The sequence below is a fragment of the Phasianus colchicus genome, chromosome 3 (genome assembly GCF_987193195.1).
Source record: "Phasianus colchicus chromosome 3, bPhaCol1.hap1.1, whole genome shotgun sequence".
Lineage (NCBI taxonomy): Eukaryota > Metazoa > Chordata > Aves > Galliformes > Phasianidae > Phasianus > Phasianus colchicus.
In genome coordinates this window covers 82075568-82096294 of record NC_143438.1, presented here as the reverse complement: position 1 = coordinate 82096294, position 20727 = coordinate 82075568, and the positions used below count along the sequence as shown (strand labels likewise).

The 20727-nt window shown below is 40.9% G+C and overlaps 1 protein-coding gene across 9 annotated transcripts in view; it reads right to left on the bottom strand.

Moving 5' to 3' along the window:
- COL14A1 (collagen type XIV alpha 1 chain) overlaps positions 1 to 19717 on the bottom strand; it is a 117696-nt gene extending 97979 nt beyond the window's left edge. For 6 of the 9 annotated variants that reach the window (XR_016465303.1, XM_031591171.2, XM_031591170.2 and 3 more), the window contains exons 1-5: positions 19459 to 19586; positions 16123 to 16244; positions 10423 to 10539; positions 8929 to 9072; positions 5776 to 5862 (exon numbers count right to left, since the gene is read on the bottom strand). Coding sequence is in view for 8 of the 9 variants with exons in the window: in XM_031591171.2 (XP_031447031.2) it covers positions 5776 to 5862; positions 8929 to 9072; positions 10423 to 10539; positions 16123 to 16210 (436 nt within the window). In the remaining variant the exon portion in view is untranslated. Of the gene's footprint in view, positions 1 to 5775; positions 5863 to 8928; positions 9073 to 10422; positions 10540 to 16122; positions 16245 to 19037; positions 19293 to 19367; positions 19436 to 19458 lie in introns of those variants that run through there. The other 3 variants (XM_031591169.2, XM_090137949.1, XM_090137951.1) reach the window with 3 other exon arrangements.
- Between the last annotated feature and the right edge of the window lie 1010 nt (positions 19718 to 20727).

The window sequence follows — 20727 nt, the reverse complement described above, 5'->3', positions numbered from 1 at the left end:
AGGTTTGGGGCCCCCAATACAGGAAAAATGTGGAGGTGTTGGAGAAGGTCCAGAGGAGGGCCATGAAGATGATCAGAGGGCTGGAGCACCTCCTCTACAAAGATAGGCTGAGGGAGCCGGGCTTGTTCAGCATGGAGAAGAGAAGGCTGTGAGGAGACCTTATTGCAGCTTTCCAGTATTTAAACAGGAAGGGAATCAACTTTTTACTTGGATAGATAGTGATAGAAGAAGTGGGAATGGTTTTAAGCTCAAAGAGGGAAGGTTTCAATGAGATCTCAGGGGAAGTTCTTCACCGAGAGAGTGGTGAGGTGCTGGAACAGGCTGCCCAGAGAAGCTGTGGATGCCCCATCCCTGAAGGTGTTCAAGACCAGGTTGGATGGAGCCCTGGGCAGCCTGGTCTAGTACCAGATCTGAAGGTTGGTGGCCCTGCCTGCGGCAGGGGGGTTGGAATTTGATGATCCTTTGGGCCCCTTCCAACCCAAGTCATTCTATCATTCCACACAGTATTTGAGGACTGTCTAAGCCTTAGTATGATATGCTTACTGGAGAAACCAAAGGTTGGGAAAGGGAGAAATCGAGGTAATTTGTAGAAGAACTAGCATGGGAAAACAAAAAGATAAAAGTTCTATGCCCAATAATCACATATTGTCCCATTTTCTCATTAAATTCCTTTTGTAGCTATTATTCTGCATGAGAAGCTGTACACGTGTGTAGCTCTGAATGCCAGCAACTAAAGTCACTGACACAAGCTCACATGCCTGTGATATCAACCAGAGCAAGTTAGATCTACGCTGTAAGCAACTGCAGCGGGGATGACAGTTCATGAGCTCTCACATATCCATGATGCTAGAAACAGGAGAAGCAAGGGTACATGTGTCCATATACAGAGTCTAATGAATATCAAACAAACTACCTGAAAATAGGAAAAGCAGCTTGGGAGCCGGATATTGAAGCAATTATTAGCCTGGGCCAGATATCTGTATGTCTGTATGAGACAGCTGGAGGAGTAGGCTAGGAGAGAGACTAGGACATCTAGGCCTGGAGAGATTCTGCTGTGAAAGTCAACTGAGAGACCTGTGTGCCTCTGTATTTGTCTGCACGATACAATTAGAGACAAGGGGATCCAAGCATCAGTTACTGAAGGGGTCATATTTTATTTCCCACTTGTTGGCTTTCATCCCAATCAGCTAGAGAGATAAACAGGAAGAGGCTACTGAAGTTTTTGTTGGTGTATACCCTGAATGAGTCTGCTGATCTTTGTGGCCATACATGTTCGTGCACCTGAGCACACTTAACTAGGAATACATGCTCAGCCTTGCTGCTGGTTGAGTACGGAGGCACAGAGCTACAGCAAACCTGTCTGACTGTACTGAATGACTGCAGTATTTAGTGCAGTCACTAAATAGGACAAAAGAATTCACACTGATAGTGAGAGAAAAGTACTTTCCAATAACCTTTACTTTTAGCCAAAGATTGCAGAAACAGACTAACATACAACAAACTGAGATGACAGAATGCTTAGGGAGAACAGAATGGCACTGGGAAATACGGCCACACAAAACAGTTGTGATCTCTTTCTTCTGCTTGTTCACAATGCAAAAGATGAAGTGCCCTCCAGAAAGCACAATGAAACACTGTTAATACAACCAATTATACGTTGAACAAAGACATAATTAATTGAGTTCTGTAGCCTACAATTCAGCAAGTAATTTTCAAAAATACCACAGGAAAAAAACGTCATAACTAAAACCAACATCTGCAGTTGTGCTAGCCAGGATGAAGTGAGTAAATTGAGAAACACAGCCAACAGAGCAGGATCTCAGAAGGTATTCATTCCTAGAGCTAAGTAAAATACCTCACAGCACTGACTTCACAGTACATACTGAAGCAGCTGACATTAACTAAACAGACAAATTAGTAAATGAGATCATTAGTCTTTTCTGCTGAACAGCATCTTAATATATCTCTCTGGATTTTATTCTTACACGATGCAACACAGTGCCATTCGATAGCTACAGGGTGAATGCTAAAGATTACTTGCAAAGGTGATAGCAGTTTTGGAAGAAGAAAACAAACCCAAGTGTTTTTCAAGTTTACTGCAGCTCTCATTTCTATCAGCATCCAAAGACCCGCATGACGTTACTGAAGAGCTATTATAACCCAAGCATCAGATTCATATGCCAACATATTTTAGGGAATTATATCTATTTTGTATTACTTGATAATGTGCACAGCGCTGGAAGAAGAAAAATATGAAAAAAACATTCAGGAAAGAAAGGAAGGCGAGTTTGTTTTAATGCTTGTAGTTTCGTTTCCTACTACTCAATTAGTTTTTTTGTTTTGTTTTTTTAATTATTATTTTAACTGGCAATAAATGAGGTACTTTTTTCCTCAAGTCAAGTCTAGTCTGATTTGCCTGTGATGACATTTGGCAAACAATCCATGAGCATTCTGTCCTGGTTCCAGCTGGGACAAAGTTGATTTTCTCCTTTATAGAGTCCGGCTGGGCATTCATCACTGGATGGTGAGCAATTGTTTGTACATCACTTAATTTTTATACATCTAATTATCATTACTATAGATTCTCCCCACACTTCCTTTTCTATCTTACTAAACAGTTTTTATACCATCACACAAGTTTACTGTGTTGTTTTTACTGCTTCCCCTCTGCCTCGATTCTCTCCCCATCCCACTGGGAGACGGGGAGAAGGGAACAAATGACCTTGTGGTGCTTAGCTACTTGCCTGGTTAAACCACAACACTTTATAATTTCTGTTCTTCCCATCTTCTCCTACTGTCCTCATGGAGAAAGCAATTCAGTGGGAGTTTGGCAGATAGCCTAGGCTAACCTGCAACAACTCTCACAGAAAAAAAAATCCCCAAATAAAGTTTGCAAGAAAAAAATAAAATTGTTGTTGTCCCTCTCTGTTTTGTTATTGTCATTAAAATCATTGTCTGAAAACTTTACAGGCATTAAGTGAAGCACTTGAAAGGATACAGTCACGTACTTGCCACAGGATGCAGTCAAAACACTGCGATTCTTCCCTCCCTGAAGAGATGTGACTACAGAATCACTCCTAGTATTTCTTTGAAAAACTATAAAACATCTGAGAAGGCACAGAACGTATTAATCCCTTTCATTGTGAAGAAAGGAGCTTTGTACATGACAGAATTGGAGAAGTGCCAAGGTACAAGTACTCAAATATCAGTGCATGCTGAATGAAGGTGAGCCCGTGAACTTTATCTCAACAGAGAGGAAGAAAAAAGGCTTCTGATGTTACTGAGTGTGCAGCAGTGATAAATCTATCACTAAGCTGAAAACTGACAGGTTCTGAGAAATACAGGAAGAAGATTCAACACTTGAAATTATTTGTACAAAAGAACCGGAGGAGCTTTCTAGAAATCAAACATACTGTTAACATTTGATGTATAAATTAAAAGATGAATTAATTTGGCACGATGACACTACTGATATACACTGGAGATTTATTTGAGATAAGAGCACAGTACTTTGAGCAGGAAAGAAAGGAATAAGTCTTTCCAAACTATCTGAACAGTCAGGACACAACACATGGAAAATTTTAACCTGGGTTACTAGAGCTGCTGAAAAACTTGCTCATGAGCCACACAAACCACTTGACAGAGTTTCCTGAAGAAAATTATTAGTTAAGTATTTATGAACAACAAGCTTCAATAATTATGTACCCCTGGTGCCCTTCAGAAAAAAACAGCACGATACACATGGATCAACTGGTAAGAGCTATCTGAACACATACACTGTCATGATGGACTGCATTCACACACTTTCTGTATATTTTAACAAGTTTATTGCTATGCGTTAGTTTTGCCCCAAAACACTGAGTTGGGATTACATGACCTATTAAAATGCCAAACCTGTCCTAACATCCGCATCAGAGAAATCTGAGAGACAATTCTTCATATGCAGAAGAATGAATTATGACTTTTGCCTTTGTAAGGCCTGCAAAGATCATCCAATCTCATCTTTTCAAACCATCCCTCACCAAGAAGTGGAGCAGATGTTCACAGAAGGCACCTTCTTACTTCAAAACTTGGCTCTGGTACTTGCAGAAATGATTAAATAAGCTTTTGCTACCCTTCCAGCTAAGACAAGAACAGAAGCATTGACCATTTCCCAACAATACCAGTCTGGACAGGTTGTTTTCAATTTGCTTTGTGGGCAAAGATTGCTCCATTTTCAGGTATCATACTACCCAATTGTTGGAGGCTTTTTTTGTACTGCTAACTTTTACGGCATCACCAACTTGAACTAAAGATACAACTCAGCCATAGAATGTATCAGAGATGCTATCAAATGCAGACATTGTCTGCAAATGTCAAATACAGACATAATATCAAACTGTTATGAAACTAATTAAGTGTCTAATTCTTTAGGTCTATTTAAGTGACTAATTCTTTAGGTCACACTCTGATCGTTTCCTGTCAAAGATCTACTGAGGATCAAGTTATTTTTCACAGTTCTACCATAACATTTTTCTCTTATTTCTTTCACAGACACTTTATGATTTATTTTGTTTTTCATTCAATGATCCAATTTCAGTTTGAGGTGGACCAGCCCTTATATATTAAGCTAGAAAAAAAATTGATACCATTATTCCTCATGCTTCATTTTTGAATTCACTGCTAAGCATTTTTTGCTGATGTTGTTATTTCTGCACAACTTTTTGCCTGGACTCTCACTCTATTCTCCCTGAAGTCATTGAGTTGGAATCTCCATCACTTTGATGAATCATTATGCTGTGCATAAGGAAGAAATATGCAATAGCTAGACAGTAAGAAAAAAGTACACTGCATTTCAATATAGCTGTGATTGGATTTAAACAAAAGCAAGGATTCATACAAATCAGCACAATTGGATTTTGGTGTTGTTGGCAAGTTTTGGTGATGTTTTTTTTTAACCCTCTTTGGTCAACTTTATTGATGGAGACATTTTGCCTTCCCAGTTTCCTAGCAAAAGATGTCACAATAAATGTACAGCAAGAGCTTCCCACAAGTGCTAGATGAAAGTGTATTTTGCTCTGACACAAACTACACTGATACAACCAAAGAATTTAAAGCTTGAAATAGATGTTGCTGCCCATTCTAGATGAGCTTCTCATGATAAGCAATATTACATTTTGCCAGAAGATTAACTCCTCACAACTAGACAAAAGCTTTTTTTCCCATCAAAGTACTTCAAATTCTTTCAAATACAAGACCCTCCTTAGGACAGAGATATGTTATATCAGAATTATAGAAGAAAATCCATTTCATTTTAGGTAGGAGTTAACACTAGTTAAGTCAGTCTTGCAGGCAAGATGACATGATGTCACACACACATAAATGCATTAAAAACAGCTATATGAAATAAGATCTATTTAAATATGCACCTACCCACATAAATACATGCACACAATTTTATTTCATTTTTTTTAATTAGTGCAACCAATGGGGATGTAAAGGTAGTATGATTTTTTGTTTTTTCTTTTTAATGCAGGTTCAAAGCCTGCTTTTATGCTATTCATAGTGGTAGTAGTGCTTACTGTATAAAGTGATAAAACAGAATACAGAACTAGAAGTGATCCCTCTGTTGTAGAAACTCTCCAATACTCATGGAAATACTGATTTTTCCCTTCTGTTCAACTCAACCACCCTGGAAACAAGATCTGAAGTAATGACTTAAAGAAAATCTATGCAGTGGCCAAGTTAAACAAAGAAGCTGGTTATTATCAGAATATCACCCAAGTCACATCTGACCTTCTGGAGCTGGTTTACTCGCATTTGTTTTTTCTGGATCCTTCACTTTGGATTTACTTGTTTCTTTTCTTCTCTCTATATCTTTAACTAGAAAAATAAGGAGAAAAATAAGTCAATCAAACCAGAAACAGAGCAGTGGAAGCACGCTGTTTTCATCTTTCAGATAGACATTTCACACAATATCTTGCAATATACTTTGGTAATAAGTGACTGTTGCTCTCACTCTCTTTGGGTTTATTACTTCATGATTCTGCCCCCCCACACCCTTCTATCCACATTAAAGTTCTCAAAAGTGATTTTCCTCATTCAGGAGAGTCCAAATACAGTGACATCAGCATCTAAGCCTATAATAAGAGTCAGCACTGGAAATATAACTACAGAAGTTGGCAAAGCTAGCTGGGCAAAGTCCAGTACTGCAAAGTTCTACTGCAGGTCATCCAGCACAGGATCACATAAGCCAGCTATTACATTATCTTCTTTGCAAAAATCAGCTTAAATCCCATGCCCAAATCTGTGTTCAGGGCACCAAGTATTCCCACAACAGCAGAGCTGTTCCAAAGCTTACACTTCAATAGTTTCCTGTTTCAGAGCATAGGATACCTCCCCCTCTAGGTCTTAGATTTCTCATAAAAGCCTAGCAGAATCTAGCTTGATTAGCTATTCTTAATATTTTATTAATAGCCAGCATCTCCCTACTCCAATGTAGTTTGAAAGATTTTGCAAAAAATCACCGCAAAAGTCATATACTACAGAAAAGAATAATATAGTTATGCATACACACACACATTATATATCAGAGGAATAAATAATTTCCTTTGAATGTTAATTGGTGTCAAAATCCCTGCAATCTACAATGGCCAGGAAAAGCTTGGGAAAAAACAAAAGAAAAAAAGGTATGTCATAGAAAGCAAAATTTTACCCCAGTTAAAAACCTTAGCTTACGTAGACCTGGATTATGACCAACATTCATTCAAGTAGGCACCAAATCTTAGCCTGGATCAGAGTCACTCTGTGCTACGTCCTTCCCAAAACATTGTGAGACAGTGAAAGACTATCTGTTATCTCTTGAAACACACAATTTAAAAAGGACAACACAGGTATTTTGTTTTACAGAAGCGAAACCAAAGCCAAATGGATTACACTGATTTAAACCAACTGCATGTGGAGTATCTGAAACAGCATTCTCTCAAGTCTCAATCCAAAATATAATCACAAGACCATCTTAAGGTCTTATACAGACAACAAGCCATTGTCAAATCTCTCAATAAGAAAATCCTCCCCAGAACTAACAACATCCTCACTCCAGGTACAGAACTAAGGATACTAAGGTCAAAAAAGTAACTTTTTTTTAAAACTCCACTCTAATTAAAATGAAAGAGGTAAAATAGCCAGAGAAAAACTAAACAAAAAGGACGCCACTGCTTAGCAAGTAAGAGTGTTCCTTTAAATAATGACTACAAGCAAACATCACTAAGGAGGTGCTGATGGCCCTTATAATCCTAATGCTGCAGAGGAGTGAGTCTGTAGAGAAATGGAACAAAAATCTTAAAATTCTCCCAGGAGATAAGTCAGTCACATTCTGACAGATTTTTGGTTTGGGGAAAGCCCTTTCATCAAAATAACAACAATCTGAATGCATAAGAAAGTTATACAAAAAGACATCAGTTTTTTTTGGGTTTTTTTTTGTTTTTTTTTTTACATGTTCACACAGGCAATGAACTTACCAACTACATTTTTATAGATGCATCTTAAAAAGAAGAAATCTCCCAGTGATCTTGTATAATAATTTACAAGCAACAACAGAAAAAGAAAGCATATCTAACTATATAAAAGGAATACTCTTAACAATAAAATTTTATTGTAGTATCAAGAGGAACTCTTCGTACATCAAACAATTCCAGTGCATAAGATACAAATTTCCAGTGCACTAAAATCCAGGATTTTCTCAAAGTTTTGAATTTGTTTGACCTTTTCTCATCTTTAGAGTCAATGACCACTTGTCAGACAAGGGGAAAAACATGGAATACAGGATAAGAGGAAGGAAATTCTTGTATACACAACATTCTTGGTTTTATTTAAGACATCATTCATATGGTCAAACGAAATTCCCATCTTGTTAAGTTTTACATGTTTTCATTGGCAGCAGAGAAGGAGTATACTAAACAGAACTTAACTCCTACATTGTTAAATCAAGCTGCCAGCTCTGCATTTCTTGAGGAATTTAAAATAGAACCACACCTGTATTATAGAAGCTGGTATAGCTTTCTGCGGGTTTAATGCTGAAGCAATCTGTGGTTTTGTGGGTTTCCTAAGTGGGATGGTACTTAAAAGAATAAATACACAATAGCAGTGATAAAAAGCTAGAAAAACTCTGCTGCACAGCACATCAAGCAGTCAGCATATTTTGTCTCATGTTCATTCGAAGAGTGAAGTGATTTAGCAATCAGAGCAAGCAGCATCCTCCACAAACTGTTATTAAGATATTTAGCACCAAGGGAATTAATTCAGCACAATTTCAACTACACCTCCAAACTGACACATTTTTCTCTTCATTGACCAAACTGACAGCACTACTTAAGATGCAAATGAAGACAAATCAGTGTTTTGTTTGAATTTCTTATAACGCTACATTTTCACTTTAATAGAAATATTAAGAACATGAATAAGTCAGATAAGAGCCTGAAGCTTAGTTTGTAAACATATTTGACAGTTTAAGACCAGTAAGAATTTAGCCTTTCACAGAACAAATAACTATTTGTCAGTTGGTACAGCTACACAAATCTTTAATAAAAAGATTTGGAAGCAGGGAGGGAAACTTTCTGATAAATCAGATTACTATACTTCCCTTCTCGTTTCTACTCACTGAAGATTCTCTTCCGAAAGACACTGGCTAATTTCATAAAGGAATGGCAAAGACAGGCATTCCAGACCAAAAGAAACAAAGATAGCCCAAAGCAGGAAACTCCTGTGCAATTGCATTAATTCAGGCCTCCAACGGTAGCTGTACCAGATAAAGTCTGTGGTTCCAAACAGCCTTCTACCAACAGAAAAAATTGTATTCCCATTATTCCTTTCAATATCAGTTTGTAACAACTTCATAAGTCATGCTGAATGTCTGATCTACTCTGCATGTCAGATATAAAAGATACATACTTCTGAACTGGCCTTGGGCTGGCTTACTCTCCTTGTCATCACTGAATGCAATGATCTGAAGGGCATAGCTTTGGTCTGGAATGAGACCCTGAATAATTGCTTTGGTTGCAGTGTTTTGAAGAATTAGTTGATTGGTTTTTCCACCTGTAACAGAAAAAAAATTAAAAAAAAAAGCAAAGATGTAATTACTTTTTTGTAGAAAGGTAAATGTAGTGAGTTCAAACCACCTCAAACTCTAAGACCCAAGTGTACTTGCCCACTTTTGGAACTATCCAGACTAGAGTAGGCCAGATGACATCACCAAAAAGCAAGAAGTCAGAGAAAGAAACCAAGTTTTTAAATACAAACATTCCAATCAGCTCTTGCATCTGTATCTAGGTCTCACAGAATAGCCAATATATTTCCTTTAATAGTTGAGTCAGATAAGTATTTGGGCAATGAGATGAAACACTATTAAAAGTGAAAAATCAAATAATCAGCTCACAAAGCAGGGAAGTACTTTTTGCAACAAAAATTACAGACTAAAGATTAATGATATGAAATCACAGAACTATGTAAGCTGAAAGGAACCTCTGAGGTTTCTCAGAATCACAAAACGTTGGATGTTGGATGGGACTTCCAGGCCTCATTTTGTGAAACTTGAGCAGGGCAACCTACAGCCACTTGCCCAAGACCACATCCAGACAGCTTTCTAATACCTCCAAGGAAGGAAGCTTCACAGCTTCCCCGGGCCTCCTGTGACAGTGTTTGGTCACCGACACAGTAAAGAAGTGCTTCTTTAAGTTCCTGATGCAACACCTCCTGCATTGCAGTTCATTACCATTAAGGAACATGTTGTCTGATAACAAGGCTCATAAAGTATAATAAAATGAAAAATAACTAATACAAAAATGCACACAACAGCATAGCTGTCTCACACACTTCCATTTTGCCCCTTTGTCAGGAGGCTTTATATAAGAAGAGGTACATACATATGTATTTTAGCTAAATGTGAATACATATTGAAGTAGTACCTCCATAAGATAGCCTTATATAGCCACTTCATCTTCTGTTTTTAAAAATGCTTTTGAATGAAAGTATAATTTTATGCTCATGTTTGTTCTAAAATCTTGTTCTGAGAAGTTCACCATGGGAGAAGGCCTGGGGAAATTCATTTCAAAGCTGTGACCAAAATAGCGTTCCTGTGCTCTCACTCAAGCACTTCCTATAGTCTTCCTTACACTCCATGGGAAGAAAGGTAAAGATGAGCAGTGACAATCCCAAGGACTACGTATGAAGTAGAGCTACCATCACTTCCATATTCTGTGCCTAGGATTACCCAATGTTTCAATAAATTTTACTCTTCGGTTGAATGGCCAATACTCTTACCCACAGTTTGCTCACAATTCCTTGTTCCTAAAAGGTGACATTAGCCTCATGAAAGCTGCCTAAGTTTGGTCTAGGATGCCAACAGTAATTTCACCTTACAAGAGAATATACAGATTTTCATTTTACCTGAACTTGGAGTGACAAGCAGCTTATATCCACTGAATTGCCCTTTGGGGGCTTTCCAAGAGATCTGTACACTGTCAGGATTGACTACATTATACCTTAGCCTTGTTGGTGGGGACACTGCAAGTAGGGAAAGAAAACAACATTTAAATTCAAATAAAGGAAATCATCAATTTTAAACGTTAAAACAAACATGTAGGAAGACGACACAAAATTTTAACACAGGATGCAAGTTATTCCAAATGTCACATATCAGTTTATTAGTTTGTAAAACGACGTCCCCAGGTGCACTACTTCCCTCAGACATACCTTTTATTTAACTGTTTACAAAAACAAGCTAACAACTTAGCAGAGGACAGGAAAACAAACAGTGTTAGATGTTAAGACTCTAGTTTAGCAGGCAAAGCTGGTAATACAAATGCTCTTTGTTAATACAACGGAATTCAAATTGCTCTCCCTGCTTATGCTGACAGTGTGTGTTACATAGACAGCATCTTTCACTTCACATCACTGTGGGTGTTGCCCCACATTTGAAGTCACTCAGGGCCAAATTTTCAAAGCCTTGTGAAGGCACTGTAACCAAGAGGAAAGACAGGCATGCACAAGGCAGAAGGAGCATCAGGTGCCCAATTTACAAACCTAGCCACAGGGACAAACATTTGCCCAGTTGCAAACACTGCTTTGGTCTCATCACCAGAAGACATGCACAGGATAGTAAAGATTTAGGTAAGGGGAAATGGTAAACAAATCTGGCCTTCCTTAATCTTGTGCCATCACACGGGTTTCAATAAGAAGGAGCAAGTGAAATGAATAGAAGCATGAAAGACATGACATTTCAGTGAAGTAACACACAGAGGAACAAATAGAAAATCCACCCTAGACTGTTATGCAATATCAGCAGTATGGTGCACAAGTACAGTAACTGGCCCCTCACAGTGAGCATCCTTCTGCTTTGGCAAGCTCCACCACTGTTAGACAATACCCTACAGAATATTTCTCTTCTACTCCAGGGAGCCACATCCCCCTTTCGCAGCAGACAACTAATGCACAGCTGCTAGTTGTGCAGCCTGTGATGTTCAAGGCTGCCAATAAGGGTGAATCTTTATACATTTGAATAGGTTTGGGCTCATACAGAACTAACTGATCTAAAGTGAAAGGCAGCCAGGGAAGCCATCTGGAGGCTGAGCAATAAGAAGGGCTAGAAAAGCTTACTTAAGTCCTTCACAGACATTACCCCTCCTTTTCCTACTACCTCCACAGCCCACAGAACATTTTCATTTATTTTTCAGTCTCTTTATGCATGCCTCTTGTCACTACCATCCTTATGATTTCTGTTGGCACATCTAAAAAAGAAGGAAAATTATCTGAAAGAGTTGGGAGAAGTGCCAGTTTCTTTGCCCTAGAGCCCAATATAGTTCTCAAATGACCAGGCCCATGGCCATGTTTTTTTGGTGCACTACACATAATATGCCAATAGTTCTTAGAATATTTTTGAGATTTAAGGACTACAGCATATGGAGCATCTGAGTCTACAAGGCAGAACGTGCTATCCAGGAGTCTCTGGCCTCTCCATTTGACCTGCTGCAGTCAATACAGGTCTGGCAACAACAGCAGCCAAAGACCTGTCCTCAATTGATTACTTTTTCCTACTCGTTTCTTTTTCCAAGAGCTTGCAGAAGAAAGGAGAAGGAAAGAAGCAAGCTGTAGTGTTTTTGACATCTGAGGTGGGGGATTTTTAAATGTCATCTAACAAAAATATGTCCTAGAAGTCTGGAATAAATAGCACAAGCTATTTATTCCTTGTATCCAGCCCACGAATCCATAAGGGACAGCTTTGTTCTGTTCCTCTCCACATTGAGGGATTTCACACCAAAACACAGAAAAAGTGAGTACATAACATCAAGAGCAGCTTAGTAACACTTCAGCACTCCCAAAGATTTGAAAGAACAAGCTCAGGAGAGAGGCAAGGGGACAAAAGCAGCAGGTAGCATATCAGTTCCACATCTGCAAAATTGTTCTGATTTGCAGCATCAGGCATGTACCCAAACAGTGCACTCCCTTATTTGCTGGGCACAATCTTGTCAGACTAGCCTTCAAACTGCCTGCCACCTCCCAGGGGTTTAGAAGAAAGACTGCAAGTAGGAGCACGTGCAGGAATCACTGTGAATGCAAAATCAGTTCTTTGAAAATTTGGCCCCGGCACTGCAAAAATATTTTGGTGGGCAGGCTTCTGCAAGAACATTCAGCATGCTATAATTGTAATAAAATGACAGAGACTATGGCAAAAAGTTTTGAAAGCCAAGCAGACTGCAGTTATGGATTACAGCTTTTAATTCATTCTCAAGATTCATTCCATCTTTTGAACTATACATAAGTCATACTGAATTGGTGCTGAATGAACAAGAGTGACAAACCATACCTAGAAATTTGGAAAATATGCAATTCCTTTCATATTTATTTTGTCTGAGAAAAGAATCAAATAAACTTCTTACACTTGCATACTGTCTGCGTTCATTTCACTAGGATTAAGTGGTAAATTTGCATGGAGCTTAAGAGGCAGAGTTGAGAGCAATCATAACCAAAAAACATGTACTGACAAAGAAAACCAAACCTCATGTCTTTGGATTTCAGGTTTTTACTTTTATTTTTTCCTCTGCCATCTTCCTCCTTCCCCTGTCATTCCATCCTGCTTTCAACTTAACCGATGAAAGCACTTTCTAACAAAGAAGCATAGTCCTGGCCTAATTGCTATTAGCCATCACCAAACCCAGTAAATTTTGGGAGCCCCTAAAAACCAATCACAGATCTTACAAGGAAAGAAGGACACAATCACCAGAGGCTTTTCTGTTTACTACAGAGTTATAATGTGAAAGACTAGAGAAGTTGTGCCACAGTAGTCTTTACATAACTAGTCAGTTTTCGGTGGGTATTTTTTTGTATCAAAGGTGGCACTGCAAAGGAATAGATATTCCCATACAGCAATGAACCATAAGGAAAAAAAGAATTTTTCACCAAACTGAAACAAATTCAGCTGTGTCATAGCTGTGCAAAGACTAATGTTGTGGCATAGAGAAGTACATACAGCTAAGGAAGTTAAAAATCTAACACTTGAACAGACAACAAAATACTGATGGGAATTACTACACATTCACCAACCTGAAGAGGATATCTTTATTTCTTTGGACCTTTATTGTCTGTGGAACAAAATCTCACTTCTTGCAGAGAAGGAAAAAAAATTAATCCAAGCTGAGTCAGTTAACTGATAAAAATCAGTAGCTAGAGCTTGTTAAGTGGCTTTACAGGAATGCAAAAGTGAATGGCCGTCAGCAACATTAGAGCAGTCACCCAAGAGAAAACTAAAGACAAGTTCAAGGCTTCGGTTTATGGAACCAGATAGATTAGTGCTTCAAATGCATTATTCTTATGGACAAGTCAGGAAGGAGCATTCTGAACTATTCAGCATTTAAATGGAAATTAAAAATACCATGAACTGCATATCTGCAGCTGTCTCAGGGACATCCAATACTCTAAAACTGGATGTTAACTAGACCTTGCAGCTTCCAATGTACTTTCATCTTAAGAATTGAACCGAACAAGTTAATATGCATTGCATTTACATTAGTAACACATGGAAATTATTGCTAAGCAGATAAGTTTCCATCTTTAAGTAAAGAAGGAAAATACCCAAAGAAAGTTACTTTATGAATAAATGGAAAATTCTAAAGCTTTCTCTCGCCTATAACTTTTTTTCCCTGTGTACTATATAAAAAATTAAGTACATGAAAACTGGAATTTTTGTGGCTGTTGTTCATGTGACATTATGCTGAAGAAAGAAATGGCAGTGATGAAAGAATAACCGTTGTCGAGGAAAACTGAATAAGATAGTATATATGGCATTTAAGCAATAAATGAGAAAACCATGTAGCTCAATGTAGATAACCCCTCAGCTGAAGGAATAAATTGTAGCTTCAGGCATGTTCACTTGAGAGTCTCAAACATTTTCTCCTTTCCAAGAAGTCACCAAGTTACACACCTTTAACGAAGCATCTCTGCCAAAGGAAGGAAACACAAGCTGGGACTCATACCAGCTCTTCCTATATCTTGGCAGAGTGTGCAGTTTCTTAAACCAGACAAGCATACAGTAGGCGATGCATTAAATTGTAAATAGTTGGCCAGAGTTATTGAAAGGAGTGGCAACCTTAAGAAAAGGTATTTGAGAAACATCTTACTAACTTCATTGTAAGAAGAGACGTTTTTATTCCATGAAAATGGATTAGAGATTTCATATCACCTCATTCAACACCACCACAGTCATTCTGGGCCAAAGCAATATTCCACTTAGCTTAGTATGTAACTGCTGACAGCATTCAGTAGTTGATGCTTGCTGAAAGAATATACGAACAAGGGAAGTATTGTTCTTTACTCAGCAAGTACACCAATTCTGGCTTCTGCTGGTGGGGTGATTGTGGAAAAAAACCTCTCTGACCATCATCTCATTGGACTGATTAAACCAAAGCTTGGAAAAAAAGTAGGGGAAAGAACACAGCTTCTCAAGTTCAAGGAATTACATACAATTGTATGGAGATGAACCTCAATCCTGTTTTACAAATCTTAACCATATGTATCAGGACTGAAATTCAGAGACAGGAGAATACTGACCATATGCTTTGTTTTACTGGCTCATCAACTCAAAAACATTCTGGGCCTTATTTCTGACCAGACCTGTTGCACTGAACATTGGGAAAGCATATTTCTTCATTCAGTTCACATCACCACTTTAATATTACTGCTAACGTGTGTCCCTGTGTTCTGGGAGAAGCTTGTAAAACACTCACAGATGCCCAAACATCTATGTCAGTATGCTTCTCCAGTTCCTGAGTGCCAAGCAGACTGGTCAGCGCAGCTGTGTGCTTTAATCAGAAGTCAGAAAGCTTCAGGTTGCCACCAGCTGGAGTGCGTTCATGAATAATGCATTACACAATAGCCCTAGAAGAACCCCAAGATCAAATTCTGCTCCCACTTATGCCTCAGCAGCCTCAATCAAAGGGGATACATAAACATAATTTTGAGAGAAAGTTATTTCTTGAGAAATCATAGAAACCCATTGGTATTGTTCCTCCCTCCTTCCCCATGCAATATGATAAGTTCCCCTAGAAATCAAACCACTATCCACCTGATCTAACAAATACATAAGCCTAAAAATCTCAGCAGTATTTTTTTAATGTTCATAAAGGAGATTTAAGAAAAACCTGCAATAGCAGTACTGTGTGATACTGTATGATGTGTTACTTCAGTTATTGTTCCAAGAAAGACAAAAAGTAAATTCTATGAGTTTAACATCAAGGCCAGTCCTTCAAACTTTCTTGATCACATAGAGGGCAGTCACAGCAATTTCCGACAAGTAGTTTCAAAATGAGTTATACAGAACACTTTCTTTCTTTACTCTTATTTACAAGAGACACCCACACCTGCAGAACATAAACAGAATGGTTTATGATATTTCAGACACAAGATTCAAGAAGTACACACAAATGCACAGTGCTTCTCTTCCCAAGATCAACAGCAGAACTCCTGCTTTGTTTCAGTAATATCAGATCAGCATCCCAACAGAAGGAAGCAACACTTGCATTTGGAATAAAGAAGTCTATTTCTGCACATCAGAGTTATCTAGTAAAAAGCTTCACCTTTTTATTTATCGCTTACCTTGGCCCTGGGCGTCACTGACAGAGTAAGCTGCAACAGCTAAAAAAGCCAAGAGGAAGCAGCTCTGTACCTCATTCCAACACAGCATCTTTTCCCACTTGATGTATACAGTATCAGCGGGTCTGAGAACACAGAAGAGAAATATTTAATGAACCTGTAAATCTAAGGTATACACTTCAGTGGAAAGTGTAGGCAAAAACTGATTCCATTTAAACAAAAAAGCACAATACAGCTAGGAGTTTGTTATGGATATCAGTGAAGCAAAGATTACATCCTGAGAATAGCTACTAACCAAATAATGTTTTGCTTAAGACAGAGGAGTACATTTTGAGCACTAGACAGTCCTAAAAATTGGTCCCATGCAAAGAGAAAATATTCCTTGCAAGGCTTGTTAGTATTGGAAGTAGTGTTCACTATGTATACATAACAAGGCAAAAATGGACACAATCTAGTGTTGCAAGTCCCTTAACAAGATACCTATGGTAGAGAATTCTCAATCTCTAGATAATGCAGAACTTAAAAAGACTACCATAGAATATCAAAAGTGTATATAATACCCCCAGTTGTGCAATTTACTGGTCAGTCCAACGAAGCAATTTTATACATCAGCTGTGAAAAAGGCAGAATTTCATTCTGATGAAACAAGTTCTCCTTTCACTGTACACTAGAGCCTACCCTGCTTATCCTATTTTTATCTTATTCAGCACTCTCTGTTGTACTATCTAGCACTTGCAGGGACTAAACCAGACACTATCCAGAAGGCATGCAGGGTATAAGCTAAGTAAGTACTAACTCTATTTATAGGCAATACTGTGGTCAAAATTATTTACTCTAACTCAATCCATTAGAAACATCAACTTTCAATACTTTCCAGCTGAATTACTGAACATATAAAGATGTACCTCTGAAGGTTCTCATAAACACTTAAAAACATGATATTATGAACAAGTTTATCTACCATTCAAGTAGTTTTAGTCAAGTTTCTTAAAAATTTTTTGCTGCCCTCTCCTGTTAGTATTTTTCTGGAGAATTAAACTAAGCTCAGCAACAGAATTACTGTTACTATCAAAGACTCAGCATTTGAAGGTTTACTTTGGTAAACTTTCGTTTATACATTTCTGTTTTGCAAGTCCCTCCATTTCACTTTCCATGTCACTTTCTCTAATATCCTCAAAATACCATCATTTAATTTACCTTCCCTATTTTCATTGTCTTCTAAGGAAGGCATAACACAAGTGGTCCAACCGCTACCTAAGAATACAAGAGGCAGACTGAGGTACCTCACCCAACAGATGACAGACATGTATGTCCTTCTCTCTCCAAACATTAACAATTCACATTAGTTATCCATGCAGCAGGTAGGTCTAATGTCACAAATGTCAGTCACAGACATTCAGTATACCACCTAGAAATATATAGGTTGCTTGATATCTGAAGTTCTAACTCCAAAGGAGTTTAACTAAGTTTTAGCCAAATTACCAACAAGATCCACACTACTTAGATCCATGTTTTGAATCAATCTCTTATGCTGAATCACAGAGAACAGACCACCAAGATCATCTAGTTCAACCATCAATTCAACAACATCACACCCAAAAAACAGTGTCCCTCACTGCCACAACGTCCCTTTTCTTGAACACCCCCAGGGGGACAGTGACTCCACCACCACCCTCAAGAAGCCAAGCAAGATGCCCATCCTGCATCTTGTCCTACACACAAATCCAAGGATTGGAGCCAGATGAGCCAGCACAGTCAGCCTATTGACAGGCAATAGGAAAAAGGAAGAGAAAAACTGCATCCCTTGTGCAACTTACACTGAATACTGAGGCTTCTCCTCACCTTAGAAATACAACGTTTAACGCATAAATGTTGACTCTTCAAAGGACAGCTTGTAGCTCATTCTTTGGTGCAGCCACCACTATACATAGATTTCTTCCCATGTAATAAGCCAGATATTGAAATATTCACACACAGTTGTGGCTCAGTTCCTCATTTGCTAGATTTGATATAAAACCTCCTCTCAAATAACAGCTATAAATACTGACTGACACGTAATCCTGTGCAGGAATACTCCCTCCTGCACTTTTTAGGAGAAAAGCCATTGCACGGAGAAGGTAAGATTTATTGACAGAAGTGCAACTGGCGCTGGAGAAAACACAACCTAGGCACGAGCTGATTTCTGCACTTGAGGAGGAACGGCCCACAAAGGCAGGCACGAGTCTGCAGCCACCTCGTGGCTGACATCACCTGGGAACGAGAAGATACGATCTCCAGCTTTTTATACATTTCTCCTTTCATTAACTATCCGGCAACAGTTATGTGACCGAATGGCTCTGGCAGCAGAGACCAAACTCCAGCCCCCACGCCAAGCCAGGATCCCCGCCCCGAGCTGCTCCCCACGCGCTCCTGCTGCGGGCTGCACGCGCCTCGCAACGAGGCACCTTCCTCAGCGGAGCGCGGTAGCTTCGAGGCCTCTCAGTCCGGGAGAAACCTGATGTACGTCCACATGCCATAGGCAAGACCCGCCAGAGGAGCGCCGTGTTTCCGGCTGCCATTTAAACACAGCCAAGGACCAAGCCACCAGGGTTACATCGCGGTAGCTTCTCACAGAGCAGCCCGACCCAGCGCCCAGCCGCGGCCTGGGAACGGCAGCAGGCTCCGCGGGGTCGACGTCCCGCAGGCGAACAGAGCAGCGCGACCCGCCGCAGCCCTTCGCCGCGCCGAGGGAGCCGCAGCCCCGCCGCCATGGCGGCCGCCCCCGCACGAGCAGGGCGGGAAGGCGGCGGGGGCTCGGCAGGGCGCCGCAATCCGGCTCCGGCAGCCCCTCGGCGCCCGCGTCCCGCTCGCCTCCCGCAGCCCCGGCGGCGCGGCGCGGTTCATCCCGCCCTGAGGGGCCGCGGCTCGGCGCCATCCACCTGCAGCCCCACCCTCGCCGCCTCTCGACTCTCTTCGGGGCGCTCTCCGCTATCGGCTCCCGCGAGCACCCCGTCTGAAAGCGCCTTCCAGCTCGCGCGGCAGCGGGGCAGCGCGTTCCCTCCACCGAGCTGAGCGAGGCACGGGATCCCGTCGGAGCCGGCGGGAATCCCCTCCGCGCCTGCCCGGGCAACGCGCTCACACCCACGGCAGCCGCCGGGGAAGCGATGCGCCCGGGCGCGCTCCGCAGCAGCCGCGGGAAGGAGGGAGGCTGCTCCGGGGGGGGGGGGGGGGGGGGGGGTGGAAATCTCTGTCCCCTCTTCGCCCCGCACCTCGCAGGTGCCCGCGCGGCGCTCCCGCTCGCAGCCAGCCCTGCCCGCCTCACCCCGGCCCCCGAGGCACAGACGCGGAGTTCGCACCGACCTGGGCGGGCAGCAGCGGGTGAGTCGGGGCCGGGGGTGCTGCCGCTCGCTCCCCTCCCTCCGACTGCTCTTCCCCTCGCAGCGCCGCGTCCGATAAGGCGAGAGGGACGGGAGAGGAGGCGGGCAGTTATAGAGCAGAAGGTGGAAAGAAGGGGGGAAAGAGGCGCGCGGAGCCTGGCAGCCAGCGCCCGCCCCCGCTCCGGTCCCGGCGGTCCTCAGGTGCGCAGGTGCTGGGCTGCTCCTCTCAGCTCCTCTCAGCTCTTCTCAGCTCCTTCCCCTCTTTCCTGAGTCGCTCGTTCACTCCGCTGTGAATGATTTAAAATGATTTAAAAGGTGCCTGCTTCGCGGTGCTGTGAGGAGTGTATTTCCCCAGTGCTGCTCATTGTGATGTGCCGATCAGTGATTCATCGGGGAAATATTTCTAAAAGTGTTCCAGTGCCTGTCTAGCTTCGTTATAAACCTTGATTAAAAGCGGCGTAGTACATAAGCACGTTTTTGCTGTCTATATAGACACAGTGAAGGGAAAGTGGAATTGCAGAACCTGTATTCGTGCAAAACTGTGGCTTACCTACAGTACGCCCTGCTGAATTTACAACTGAGGTACCACTCATGGGGTCTGTAAGTCCCTAGAATTTAAGAGGTGAGGGAAAATATTCATTTCAATGTGCCTTGTCCTCCGTATGAAGTTACAAATGGAATCGTGGAAAGATTGCAGTTAAGAACTGAGAGGAAAGGGATGTGCATGCTTTGTGAATGCAGCAAAGCAGGGCTGCTGCTACTGGGCTGGGCTCCCAGTCTTGCAGCTCTCATCGCAAGTCACTGTGTGCAGATATCTCCCTGCTGAAGCTGCAGAAATGTTTAAGCTTTAGAGGCACCCTCCTGAGTCTGGCTGGTTCCTAGAGCAAAGGTTAAGGAGAGTTCCCAGATCTACCCAGAACGTCCTGTTCTCTGCAAGCATTCTGTGGCACCACCAGATGCGTGCTGTGATGAACTCAGTACCTGTTGACAAGGGAGTCACTTACAAGATAACGTTCCTTCTGAAGCAATGAAGCATTCAGCTCATTCATGATAAATGGGATACATTTTAGAATCATAGAATCACCAAGATTGGAAAAGACCTGTAAGTTCATCCAGTCCAACCGTCCACTTACCACCAATAGTTCTCACTAAACCATGTTCCTCAACACAACGTCCAAATGTTTCTTGAACACCTCCAGGGTCGGTGACTCCATCACCTCCCTGGGCAGCCCATTCTATTTTCTACCTTTCC